At 36.6% G+C, this 14,908-nt stretch overlaps 1 protein-coding gene across 1 annotated transcript; it reads right to left on the minus strand.

Moving 5' to 3' along the window:
• Positions 1 to 274: 274 nt before the first annotated feature.
• On the minus strand, positions 275 to 14,689 carry SYAP1 (synapse associated protein 1). The gene is made up of 7 exons (XM_054002777.1): positions 14,668 to 14,689; positions 12,796 to 12,914; positions 8,569 to 8,708; positions 6,870 to 7,015; positions 2,935 to 2,993; positions 1,832 to 1,976; positions 275 to 402 (listed from the first exon to the last, which is right to left on the minus strand). The coding sequence occupies exons 1-7, from the start codon at positions 14,687 to 14,689 to the stop codon at positions 275 to 277; spliced, it is 759 nt and encodes a 252-aa protein (XP_053858752.1).
• Between the last annotated feature and the right edge of the window lie 219 nt (positions 14,690 to 14,908).

The following is a 14,908-nucleotide window of genomic DNA, read 5'->3' on the forward strand; positions in this document are numbered from 1 at the left end:
CAAACTGAACCACTGCTTCATGTATTAATGTTATCACTTTTAATTATAACCTGCAGTATCTGCCTCCTCTTTTTTTTTTTCTTTTGAAGAATATAGAAGTTCAGAAACTGCTCATATAAAGAACAGAAATACTGGTTGTATTCCCATATGGAATTATAACGACTTTAGATTCTTTTATGTCTTCTGAAGATATTTTTGTAAGCAAAATATGAAAGCAGAAATCCATGTCAGTCCTCCAAAAGAGCTTTGGGTTATAGTGATTTTGTGAAAATGTTTAATTTTCTTCTTGTAGCATTTCTTCTATTTCTTTATCCCAGTTTTCATCACGCTTTTCTGATTCTGTCACCACCTCATACTCTTGAAGCTCTTGTTGTAATTCCTTTTCCCAATCAGCAGTTTCTTCTAAAAGAGATAAATGATATGTAAGAATTTAACAGATAATATTGTATGTTGCTTATTTATATAAAACTAGATGAATTTGTACTGAATCTCTCTTATGTCTCCTAAACTTTATGGACTATTCTCCTCAGAAACAAGAGGCACTTCAGAAATTTAACCTTCCTATTGATCACAAGTAGGAATTAATTAATATAAAAGGCTATATTCCTGTATGTATACAATAATAAAGATATAAATAGCTAAGTCATTATGAGTATCTCTTTGCAAGATCATTTTCTACAATCTTTCACTCTACTTTCAACTGAATCTCCCTTTGCAATTTTAAATCTCCATAAAAAAATAAAGTTTGTAAAAGTGTGGATATACTGTTATGGAAAAAAGAAATCAAGATCAAATACTGTGGCTAGTTTAAAATAAAGAAGAAGGTACTCTCCTCACTGACATTTGTAGCTAGGCAAGCTCATTTAATCAGGGTTAAAGGTAATCATATTTCATACTTCAGGGCAAAAAATTAGTCAGAAGGCATTCCTGTGTTGTTAATCTCTGTTTTAATTAGCTCTGCCTATCATAGGCAAGAGTGTGGGGGAGGAGACGTGTGTTTGATGTGTTACATGTTGGCTGGTACTTCAGCCTGTATAGGAACGTTCGCAATTCCAGAGTCCAAATCAGTTCAGGCCAGCTGAGATTTCTCTGAACAAGTAACACATTAATGACCTATTGAAACACTTTCACCAAGGAACTAAATGCAAGAAATCCAAAGCACATTCTAAGAAAATTCTGCAAATTTTGTGTTAAGCATCTACATATACAAGTTTTGTCAAAGTAAATTATGTATGGCCAGAGTCACATCATCACAGACTGTTTTTATGCTCTTTACACTGATATTAGTTCTTCTGAATTATTTTAATTAATAAGCTCCACTTAATTTCTTATCATCATTCTCACAACTATTTGGTAAATTTTAACTGTTCCAAATGCCTATAAACCTTTATAGGCAGAGGCCTCTTTGAGCACATAGTCTGGTGCAAATGTTGCCATTTTAGCTGGTGCCAAAAGAAGAAAACAGAGCCTGATTTTCAAATACCATACTTGACCTACAAGGATGTCAGTTAAAGAAAACAATTCATATGCAGAAGAACCTATGAAAGACAAAGGGGGAGATAAAAAGAAAAAAATACGCCTCGCTCACTTTCATAAAAGAGCGACCTAAAACTCCTAGGTTCTTTGGATTTAAATCACTCACAGTTAACATTCTGTGTAAGATGTGGCTTGACCGTGGCGAAAATTACCATTAATTTCTGCAATATCTCACTGAAGGTTGTTTCATACACTTTGGGAAAAATGGTCACAGATCTACTTTTCCAAATTGAATTACAACTTTTTTTTTTCTTTTAAATTAACCTGTAAGAAACAGAGGTAATAGTAGCTTTACCTTCTACTACTGAAGCCTCTTTCTTTTTGTCTAGCACTAGTTGTTCCATTTCTTTTCTTAGATCTTCCTGATTCAGATTACAGGTATCAAAAGCATCACTCACAAATTCAGATACACCTGGACTTGTGGAAATCTCTTCCTCATCCTGCAACAAGACACTTCAGTATAAATTTATCCAGACAGGGTAAAAAAAGTCATCATACATACTTTCACTCGTGACTGCCTTTAACTAGAGCTGGCAAAACCCAAGTGCACTACTCTCACAACTGTTTTTCTTTACTGGCTACTTTTCCTTACAAGTATTTTTGTACAAACAAAAATGTTAGATAGCTGTACTGAAAATGATCTGGTTTACATTCTAGGCTGTCTTTGTGTTCTCTTAACAACTTTAATTCTGAGTTTGTAATCTTCAGAAACAATAATAAACTCCTGAGCAGTTCAGAACAGGACCTAAATATTAAAAATTTGACTCAGTAACACCTTTCTTCATCAAAGTAAGATTAAGAGAGGACTGTTCTTTGGAAATCTTTGCCCGCTGCATATTACTGGCAAGTGAACGCACAGCTCTGCTTCTGCCAAGAGTGTTCTCTGGCACCAATTTTACAATCCAAAAATGAACAAAGGTCGTTATGTGTCTAAGGTAAAGGCAGCTACAGTACCAAGCAAAAGTGAAATAAAACAGTGTTGCTATTGCAATGCATCCTTTAGATTCCTTGTACGTCAGCCTGACCACTGCTTGAAGAGTTGGACAGAACATGGCACACAAATACATTTTTATGAAGGTACTGCTCATGTCTCAATGCAATGCTAAACTTCTACTCCAAATGTTTTGGAAATTTCACTCTTGACAGTAAAATCACATCATAATGTGTAGGATACTAAGGAAAACATTCTTCAGATAAACTACTGTTTCTGCTACTAAAAATGAGTTCCAAGATTTTATGCTGAAAATTAATATCACAGCAGAACAGCAGCAGGTTAGGACTGTCCGATACTATATTATTATGATTTCATAGCAGAACTTACTCAAAAAGATACATAATTACTTACTAAGGAACAGCTTCACATACTAAATCCCAGATAAAATATAACAGCATTTTTACCTCTTGTGATTTTATTTGAGGCTTTATTGTAACAGGCGGTGTTTTTGGCCGTACTGTTTCTGTCAAGGGAAAAAAAGGGTAGATAACATTTCAATATATAAAAATCTAATTTAATTTGCATAGCTGTTAAATATACAAGGAAATACTGTATTTTAAGGAATCCTTGTGGTTAAAGGCTGAATTTAGCCACAGGTGAACCATTTCCAAAAACAAAGCAAAACAATTTTCTATTCTTAATTAAGACAAATTTAGCAAGCCATTTCCTCATTATGGCTCCAAACTTAATAGACAGGATCCCTCTGACCCTCAAAATGACATCCCAAGATCTTTAAAGTTACAAATGCATAGACTTGGTCATGAAATCCAGTCACTGTCTATCACAGAAGTTTTCAAACTCCCCTGGCTGGGTTCTGTTGCTCACATGGGTGCCAGTTAGCTCTTGGGCAGACGAGACTGCACACGTACTATGCACACCCCTAAGGCCACATGGGAACAGTGTTCTGCAGCCTTACCTTTCACACAGGCAAAGGAAGTCTCTGAGAAACAAACCCTAGAAGCTGGTCTCAATTTCCTAAGAAAACTTGGTATTCTGTATTTAGAGCATGGTGCAAGGAACACAACGATTGTTTACAAGCAAGGTTAGATCTTTTCCCTGGCAGGTAAAGGGAAAGCTTTTTTCCTTGTGCAACTCTGAGGGGAGAAGAGTTACAATGAAGAGCCAGGTGGCTGCAAGAACAGTTAACATTCAGGGGAGGCTGTGGTAGTGATCAAGTGCTTGCTTAGCAGTTCTCTTTGCTTAAACGTGCAAAGCAGCTCTGAGGTTGCAGCTCTGCTTTCTACAGGGTGCCCAGCTGGATTCATCCTGCTAACTCAGCAATTTCTGATTCTTTGTGTTTAATTTTTAAAATTAAGGTCAGTTTTAATTAAAATCATTCCCTAATTGGTAGCTGTCCCTGCTTTTATAGCTCATCTACTCAATGCCCACTGCTCTGTCCCATCTCTCTTTCTTCCACTTTCCTATTTCCAGAGGATCTCTCACTGCATCCAACACTGCAGCCCAAGAGGCTCCAGCATTCCCTGCTTGAGGAAGCTGTAGGACATGGCAGTAACTGTTTGCTGCTCAAGAGAGGTGCCTCAGACCCCACCTGCTGCTCTTCTGCAGATGGGACACAGCTGCTCTGCACTGGGCCATGCCCCCATCAGGTGTGACTGACGTACCATGAGCATCATTCTGGACTACTGGCCTGGCATCATCTCCTCCACTGCAGTGTGCTCTCATCCCAAGGTGACTTACTCCCTAACTACAGAGCTACCAATACATAGAGAAGGGCTACAACTTGGCATTTTGTTATAGATCTTACATAGCCTTTACACTAGAATGTGGAATGTCTTCCATTTGTCTCTTTTCCTTTCACATCAACCATGCTTATTTAACTTCCTGAAAATAGCAGCTAAGGAGGAGACACAGAAACGGAGGGCTAACAATTCTATTTTATAGACACTCAGCTTTAAGAAGAAAGCCTGAACATTATGAAGAACTACCAACAGGCAATTACTTCCAGTTTTAGCCTCCAATTAGGGAATCCAGCTTTCAAAAAGGTTACTTAAACCAAAAATAACACATATGATTCAGAGCTTCCCAAATCTATGCAATTTCTGAGTCAAACAAAACATGCATTTACTACAGTCTGGTACATGTATCTTTGCCATTTCAGAACATGCAGCCATTAGTAAATCTATCTGCATATTCCATACTGGTGGTTTGAACTGTAGAAGAGCTGCAACAGGCCAAAAGACAATGGAGTTTTTTGGGTTTTTTTAAAATGAAGGTATGTTTTGCTTTAGTCACAATGGGAATTTTACTAGAATCCGGCAACTTTCAATTTGACTGAATGGTACTTTCCAAGGGTTTGGATGACTCAAACATAACATTTTTGTTGTTCAGTAGATTGGATGCCATCTCTCCTGTAAAGCTGAGACACCAGTTAAAACAGCCATAGTTTTGGGACAGTAAACAACTGTCCTGAATAAAACTAGTGGGAACTGGTGCCTCTTGGTCTACAGTATATTCTGGAGTCGCCTGTTCTGTCAGCACTGCTTGGATGACAATGCTGACAGGACAGGCTACTACTCAATCTACTCAGAGAAAACTATTTTTTTCACTCTATATGGGGACTTTGCCTAGGCTGACACAGGCACTCCAAACAAAACCTAATGAGAAGCACGAGACAAACTGACAACAAAGGCACATAGGCAACATGGAAGCCCAGCTTTGTAATTCCATCTGTAACCTCTCCTTCACCCCTAAGTTCTGCTCCTTGTATGGGCAGCTAAGGCCCAGCTGAGAAACCTTAGCTCAGTGCAGAAGACTACTAAGCTGTGCAAAAGACCTGTGAAAAAGTCTGTAAAAAGAATAAGAAAGGTGACTCAAGAGGAAAAATACCTATATGGAAATATATTATATTCAAAAAAGAGGAAAAAGAAGTTAACTTGGCAGCAATCACCTGACTGTCAGTCAGGCCAGCAGTGTCAACAAGACATAAGTATTACTGGACTTCATGGATGACAATTCATTGATATTGGGGATATGAGAACCATTCCAAGGTGCAGAAAAGGCTTTTTCCTTCTGTCCAATCCCTACCCAGCCTGCCAAGATCCTTCAGATGTCTTATTGGGGTGGTGGGTGTACCTAGGTTAGGCTAAGATTTAATGAGCTACTGGTTATCTTTTGTGTTTCTGCCAGTAACTAACTACTTTATACTCTTTAAGCCACAGATATTCCTGCTTGCAGAATCTGTTAACATGCAAAGAGGTCCAGTCGTTTGTAAGAGGGACAGAAAGAATCACCTGTAGAAACTGATCAATGTAACTGAAGACACCTTTGTTGAAGCAGCTTTTTCATCTCAAGGCTGAATCCCAGGTAGCCTCCTGGCCCCCTTTTTGTCTCCTTCCACAATATATTATGGGCCTTTGCACACCCTGCACTCCACCACCAGAGTAGTTCTACCCCTGTATCACTCACTAACTTCTGTTTGGCATGAGGGATGAGCAAAACCCAAGAACAATCCATATGCCAGCTGGCTGGGTTGGCTAGTACCTGCTGTCTGATCAAGTGAACCAAAGGTAACTCCTACTTCTTTCTGACAAGTCAAAAATCACAACTAAGACACTAATGGTCATGAGCTGCCATAAGCCAAGTACAACACTTCTCCTCTTGAGACTTCCACTCTTCTGACAAAGTTGGCTGAAACTGGAAAATAGCTTAAAAGCACCAGGAGCCTCCTCTTCCCCAATCTACACAAAGACACCAAGTATGGTGAGAGAGGCCCTGATTTAATAAGCAATCCAAGATAAAAATGTGATGGCACCTGATGTATACAGTGAGCGTTTGTTGATGCCTAAAGATTTTTAGCTTTTTTAATGTATTTGTAGCTTTGTACATTTTTAATATACAGCTGTATAGTTTTTAGCACTTTCTCACACTTTAGAACAGTAGTTAGCCTTTCTCACATATTATGCCACATTCTTGAAATTGTTTGGTCTTATTTTCAAGAAAAAAAGAGTTTCTAACAAGAACATCCTGTTTTGCACTAGCACCTGGGCTGAAATAATAAGATACTTTGTAGATGTAACAAGATACAGGGCTAAGAATCCTTGGAGGGGCTCCAATGGGGCAGATCCAAGGGTGGGTTACAGGGCAACTGTTCTCCTATTGGATGTACTTATTAGACATGCTAATTAATTAAACTTATAAAAGTTGTGAATATTTGTGCTGCACATGCGTATAGGTATTATATGTGCAACTGAAGGCTTTCATTAAAAGACTGCTCTTTACGTTACCAATTTTAATACTGTTTGAAAAATTTTTCTTTTGATTTTAGACAACAGCATTACACTAAGTTAATGAACTGTGCTAAAACAAATGTTTCCCATACCTTTCAGTTCACTATCCTCTTCTCTGCCTTTGCCCTCCTCCTTTCCTGCTGCTTGCTGTTGAGCTGCAAGTGCCGTGAGTTGCGCAGACTGTTTAATTAGGGACACTCTGTAGAAATAATTTCTCCAGAACACTTCCTCCTTTACACTAGAGAGAACAAACAGACTTTGATTATTACATCTGGAATATGGTTCCTTTTACCATCGAGCAGTGAAATAAAGTTAAATATGCAGAGAGGAGGAATAGACATAGCTGATATTTAAGTAAAATCTTAAAAAAGAAATTTGTGACATTAACACATTCTAAAAAGTCCATCATTTTAGAAGTTCCTGATCTCTCACAAGACATTTGCAATTGACTTGAACCTACAATAGTAATGTTATAACTCTAGAAAAAGCTTAACAACATGCAGCAATACATGGTATGGAAAAATATTATGCTGTTCCATCTCTCCTGAAAAATTATGTAAACAAACTCAACAAGCCAAGCAACCCTGTTCTCTTCCCCTCTAAGCCAAACACTCTATTGTTGTCAAACTATAATTGTCTACATCTTCCCTAGACATCAGGTGGAACTGGAACATCTGTGGTGGCAGAAGCCATTCCTAGATTGCAGCAGTCCTATTTCAATATCTGCACATCTTTCAGCACATCCACAGAACCTATAGTAACGAGAAACTGCCATCTGGGAAATGGCAAGCTCTGGTAAGTGGGAGACTATTCCCTACCTCAGGTAACATTTCCCTCTGAAATTCCTCCAGCAAGAAAGACAAGACCCAACTTTAACCAACAGGCAACAGAAGACAGAAATGGCAGGATCTGTGGGGAGGAACTTGTGTAGGTTGAGAAAGCATGAAGTTACTTTCACACCTATTCAGGCAAACAGTGACAGAGACTAAGAATAGGTGAAAAAAATATTAAGCAATGTGGTAGAAAAGGCAAGGATAGCATGACCAGAGGCTGAAGACAGCATCAGAGAATATGGGCAGATCTTCAGAACTGACAACAAAGAAGGTAAACAGAATGAGGAGCTGGGAAGGTTTATAAAAGGATGAGATTTAAGACAGAAATGTCACAAAGAAAGATTTTCTTTCCGTTTTCAGCCTTAGACAAGGAGACTAATGTTAGGAACTCTCACTTAAATAGAAAGCTGAATTGTGAAATAAGCATTAGGAACAGAGTCTGGGACTGGACAAGGAATAACAGCTCTGAATAGAGCTATGTAACATAGAGCTTTTCCCATTTCCTACCCAAATGCAGTTTTTCTTGCTTGCATTTCTGCTTTTTTGTGACACATTCTATTACCATTTCTTCAGGGGCCATCTCTGACTATCTGTCATCACCTTTTTGGGATGTCAGTTACACCAACAGATCTGAACATTTTGATTGTTGCCTTTACCTTTCTTTGGAGAAAAAAAAAATTAAATTTAGCACACTAGACATGGTAATACTGAGGACCTCTCCCATACTTAAGTCAACAGGTCATTATTAGTTCTGTCTCGCAGATATACTTTTTTCCTTACCTCAAATTGCTAAACTGCAATGCACATGCAATATTGCATGTGTTAGACACTAGCATAAAAATGTATTTACACATAGGACGAACATAAAGAACTGAAGGAAGTGAAAGAAACAAAATCTATGAGTATTTACAGACGCATTAAAAACATGATGGTACAGTTACCAGCAGAAATTACTTACTGTTTGGGAACAAGGTCAAATCTCATCCTATTGAGAAGCTCATCTTCTTGTAACATGACCAGTGCAACAGGGTACATTTGATCAAAGTCAAAATGAAACTGCACACCTGCTGGAGGATCCCGCAGAAAATTCCGTTTATCCTTTGAAGAACATATTTGAAGCCATTAAATGATATCAGAAAAAGGACACCATATTTTACACACAAGAGCAGCAAAGCAATCTGTAAAGCCTTTATAAAAATAAAAAATATATTGAGCTCTGCTGTGGTTCAAGTTGAAACTGATAAAACTATTTACTCTTGCACATGATTGGTGTCATGACAGACATATTAAAAATATCTTGAAAACACGTAATTTAATAAACTTACTTAAAAAACCCAGTAGTTTTAATTTTTCCAAGAGAAAATTTCGAATCTTATAGGAAATGAAATACTTACTGCTGATAAAGCCAGTATTTGTTGTTGAATTGTCTCTTCTTCATTGCTGTCTACCCAGGGAGGCACTGCTGCTTCTAGTAGAAAGGAGGAAGATAACTACACGTATATTACTTGAAAAAAACTCACTCCAAATAACAGACCTTACATAAGGTAACATTGTCACAAAAGTAAGCAGAGTTACACCAGTAGGCCAAGTCATTGTGTCTTTTTCCTAAACTAAGTCCATGGCATTAAGAGAAACCCTAGAAATAGATCTTTGCTTATCAGAAGTAAAAAAGAAAACCAAAATAACGAAATAGTTGCTGATCTCTATAATTGTAAAAATAAATCTGTGGGGATGTCTTTGCAGCATGCACCAGTTAGAATTTGGTGCCTCTTCATTTAGCTACTGAAGTAGTGCTGTATAACTGTTTAAGGTGCCTGCAAATAATATTTCCAGATCCACTTAAAATGTGTAAACTTTGTCTAAATTAAGTTTGCAAAGTAACTTACACCCAGAAGACACCAGTTCTTTAACAATGGAGAAAAATGTTATAAATTTGTAATGAATTACAACCTCTTATACACTGAGCAAGCCTACTCCAGTTCAGCAGCTTTATATAGTTATCCAGATACTTTCGAAATAGTTCTTTGGGCTGTACAGAGAGGAAAATAAACTATTGTAGATGTATAGATATTTATCAATCTCTTCACTGTCAATGCAAATTCAACCTACAGAGACACTATGATGCATCTGTAGCATATAAATAATTCTTGTGCCCTTACTAATAACACTTATTTGCCTGTGCAGCTGATATCAGCAAGATCTTTCACCCACATGGTTCCACATCAGATGCTCATGCTTCTTTCAGTCAGGCCATCTGTCACTCCTCCTTTGGCCAATCTAGCTACCTATTTTCACAAACTCTTAGAAATATATTAAGAGAATCCCAAGTTTACTAACAGACAAAAAGACAGAAATACAGACAACACAATCTCATAAACAATCTTGCAAGTAAAAACCAGACTAACACACTAACTAAAAACACCATGAAAAATTTTATCACAACCCATTTAAAACCAGCTCATTTTAAAGATTAACAGAGTCACTACATACTCAAACTGTCAGAAATTATTGCATTCAGGTAACACAGGGTAACTTTTGCATTCAGGTAACTTTTATCTTAAAAAGATAGAAGTCAATGATGAAACACAATGTGAGAAAACTTTGCTAGCATGGTGATCTTTGTGTTTATTTCACAAAGCAGAATTTGGTTAAAAAGCAAATCTAAACCAACTACGTAATGCAACACTAATCCCACTTAAAAATAGAATCTTCCTATTCCACCACATGCATTAAATTCTGTCATAACTTAATGTATTTCATTAAATAGTGTTTTGATAGATTAGTTTTAGATACAGCTCAATTATCCAGCTTTCAGCAAGGTTTCACTTATGTGATGTTAGACATCATCAAGAAAAGCATACATTACCTGATTTTTTGGTTTGCTGCTCTTGGACAAATTTCTTCTGTTCCTTCTGAAAATCTCCAATAATTGTCTAAAATAAAAATTAGGGAACCGCACTTTAAAAAAAAATTAAAATTCACTCTTCTTGTTTTATGTTCAGTCAGAAGGTGCTTTCAAATACAGTGCATATTCTTATATCCACGGTGGCCCTTCCTGTTAGTTAGAGGTGTCTCATGTCAGTCATAGACTTCCTTTTACTGAAACATTTGATTTTGCATTTAAAACTATTGTGTATGCTTTCAAAAGTATATTTATAGTTTTATCAATTTCAGGGGACACGGGAAAAAAAGGAGAATCTTAGCTGATAATTTGAACATTGGCATACTATGCATATCCACTTACTGTCTCACTGTATAAAATACAGGCACTGCAGACTGTTTAGGTTTAATTAAACACGTTTTTAAAGCACTAACACTTAGAGATACTCTTGGCCTTACAAAAGTTTCAAGAGTTGCCTAAGAAATCTATCCATGGCAAGAAACTGGACTTTCAAAATTGTAAAGCTGCATTTCAGAAGACTTGCTTAGCTGAAACAAAGTAACTTCTCTACTTCTGTTGTTGACAAATTTTCATTTTAAAAATCATATATGGAAATATTCTATATTGAATTTAGAATTTAAAAATGGAGAATGGTCTCAGAATTTGGTATGCCATAATCTAGAACTAAGAATGCAAATGTTCTTCAAATGTGGTTGAAAGCAGAGGTAAAAAAGATGAAGCTAGAAATGAACACTTAAACCACTAACAAAAATACAACTTTATGTGGTGAGGTCTATGGATTAACAAGTTACCAAAATGCACAGAAGTCTTCAAGCTAAATCCTGATAAATTTCTTACTTTTTTTTTTCCTTCAGTAACCGAGTATTTGAAATTAAGATTACTACCAGTGAGAGAACTATAGTAGTGTCAGTTATACAAACAGATTATTCTGGTTCCTTCTGGTTTCAAATTATGTTAATTTTTTTCTACTTATGGAATAAAACAATTTATATGGTATAAGAAGAAAGCTTTATGATGATACAGGTATAATCTTGTTCCTCCTGTATATAATACTGATTAATTTAAACAGGGAATTCATATTACTCTACAACAGTAACAGAAAAAAGAAAACTATTTTTGGCATAAAATATGCTGTAGGTACTTAGCTACAGTTTCTTAGAAGCACTATTATTAGTGTATTAAATTAACAAATAACCTTGTTACTTGATTTTTCCCTTTTGATGTATATCAAAACTACATTAGACACTGATATTACCGTAGAAGGAAATAGATCTCTGTTATTATTATATAGACAACTGTCTATAAAGACAAAATGTAAAATGTGATCATAATAGAAATTAATTTGATGGAAGACAACATGAACACTAATTATATCAAGAAGTAGGATTCTGTTGTATTAAAAAAATAAACAGGTAATGCTGTAGTTCCCCAGAAGGGATGTCTGAGACAGAAGCAGGAAAAAGGGTTTGCCTGTGTCAAAACAAGGATGCACAGTCCTACTACTGCTGGGATGGTTTTGACCAGTTCCCTTCCCTTCCCAGATCTCCCAATAACAAACACAGAACACTTCATGGCACTTATTGCTGACTTTTTCTTTTTTTTTTTTTTTTTTTTTCCCTTTCCTTCTGCCAGATTTGTGGCTTACTGCACTGGAAGAACACTTGCTGGCACAAGTTAAGGAACTGGAGCTGACAGACAGGAACAGAGAGGGTAAGAACTATGGGCAGGGTCAGGGTGGGAAAAAGAGCAGGACACTAACAAGGTGTTTCATTAGCTCACTGTACCTGTATACCCCTAGGGTCCGAGGATACAGTATGTACAATGCCAAGCTAATTCTGACTTCTGCACAGAGGTGCCTATAAGATGTAAGCTACCTCATTCCTTTTTCTAACTAATTAAACTGTGGGGCAAAAAGAAACCAGTCCACACATCCTGGGACAGACATTCCCTAACTGCCTGTCTCAAATTCTTTCAGCCCTTCCACCTACATTGGCATTTAAAATATTTTCTTCTAGTCTTTTTCCAGTCTATCAACATCCTGAGGGAACTGAACAAACATGGGTGCAGCACTGAGAAAAGCAGGGTGACCATTTTTGGAAACTCTACCATGAATAAACATTGCAGTCACATCATTCATCATGACAAGAGATGCACAGTATCTCTTGAAAGACATAATATCTAAAGACAGTTTAAAGAAATGTTATCAAATGCCAGATTTTGCCACATGTTGTAACAATTGTAAGCAAACAGATCTTTCAGATCAAGTGTCTAGAAATAAATTACCTTATCAATGATACTGTCAATTTTTCCTTCTTCCACAGACTTCTTTATTGTCTGTGCTGTTTCAGCAACAGACTCAGATATCTTTTTTGTAGCAGCAGAGGCAAAATTGAAGAGGTAACCTTTCGCAGAAAAAAAAACAAAGACCTGAGAACAGATTTCTTTACATCCAGTTCTCTTTCTACATTTATTTTATCTTCTCTTTAGAAGATAAACTTAAAACTTAAAAGTTAAAGAAACTTAAAAAGTTTCTTTCAAAATAACCCAGCTTCTGGCCTACAAAAAACTCCTAAAATTCTATTTATCCTTTCCTAGTTTATATTCTTTAATGATGATGATGATGATCACAACTTTCTGTAAAACTAATATTTATATATGAACCTTGTTTACTAAATCAAACATTGCTAATGGTCCTTGAAATACTCCTTTCCAATGTGTTTTCTGAAGCAATGTCTTTCCTGACTTCATGTAAGTATTTTGGAGACATTAAATCACAAAGTAACTCAACCGCAGTATTAAAACAGAATTATATATGTTTTTAAGAAAATCAACATGCACAATAAAGTCTTATAAACTGAGGCAGCAAATCCATGAAAAATTTAAGGCAGGTAACACCTCCTTTAAAAGTCTTGGCATAGAAGCTTGCTCTTGATGTTTGCCCTTATCTGTTTTGCATTATCTTCCTCTCTTAAGGAAGAGAAAAGCACTGTGGCCCTGTTTGCTCATTTTTCTGAGCCATATTTTCTGAAAACATTCAGTGTCAGAACAGCAATGAAGAATATTCTCAAAGACTCGCGTTCTTTGTATTAGCAGTGCTGAAGTGAAGAGAGGTGGCAGGGAAAGAACTACATACACATAGCATGGCCATCTGCATGTATTATTACATTTTAATTAAGGATAACAAATGTAGAAGCATCTTGCAAGAAGCAAGATGTGTATCATAAACCTTCAGAAACATCAAGTATCAGCTTACAGACAAGTGATTTTAAAACATTGGTACTATTTCTCAGATAGCATGATGTCACAAGCACTTAATTACACCTGAATGGGTGCATTCCACTGCAGCACCTCGGTTCCAGTACATACATTGTGTCAGTGCCATAGCAAATAAAATACTTGCAGAGGGATCTAGATAGATTGGAACATCTGGGCAAACATCAATAGCATGAAATTTAACAAACATAAATGCTGGATTCTGCATGTGGGATGAACATAAATTGAGAGACAAGTGTCTGGAGAGCAGCCCTGCAGAAAGGGATCTGGGGGCGCTGCTTGGTAGTCAGCTCAACAGAAGTCACATATTTCAGTTACTCCAGAGAATCACCTTTGACTTTTACACAAAAAAACCCCACCAAAACCCAGCACTTCTGTTTCAAACAAAAGACCACCCTCCTTCTCAAGAACTCTCAAAAAATACAGTTTCCCTATGGGTTAGAAATGTAAAAAATAATCTTATAATGAAAAAAAAAAAATAAAAGTTCCTTTAACACATGGTTGTTAGCCACTGGTAGAATGAGTTACTTTGGAACACTGATGTCACCTCTTGGAAAGCTGACTATTCTCTGGGTTGGATAAAATGTTCTCTTGTAATGATATCACCAAATCAATACCAAAATATGCAGAGGTCTAGCCAAGCCTTAAAGACATTTTTTTATGTGTAACTTTTTTAATCTGTAACAAGTCACAGAATGGTGGTAGTCAAACATCCTTCAAGTACTTACCAGCATCTTTTATACCTGTTATCAGGCTTTATAACCCATCACCTGATTCAGGTATAAAAAAAGGTGAAGTTCTACATTTTAGACATAGACATATACATTATTCCCCTTATGAGAGTAGAGGAAGCAGCAACCTATTGGACTGCTTACTCCCTACCAGCTTTTATTGGTTGTTTCATGTATCCCTGGAACCTCTCCTATATGCAATTGTTTTAGGTGCAAAATGTGCAGAGGCATTTGCTGTCTGGTGACATTCCAGCATTATTGTCAAAGTGGTATTGGCCAGTCCTGGAACCACGCTGAAGAGCAAAATGCTTTTTATTTATAAAACTGCAGAAGCCTTAGAAAAATAGAATTTGTAGTGGAAAATAACATTTTCAAATGACTAAGAAACTTGT

The sequence above is a fragment of the Vidua macroura genome, chromosome 2 (genome assembly GCF_024509145.1).
Source record: "Vidua macroura isolate BioBank_ID:100142 chromosome 2, ASM2450914v1, whole genome shotgun sequence".
Lineage (NCBI taxonomy): Eukaryota > Metazoa > Chordata > Aves > Passeriformes > Viduidae > Vidua > Vidua macroura.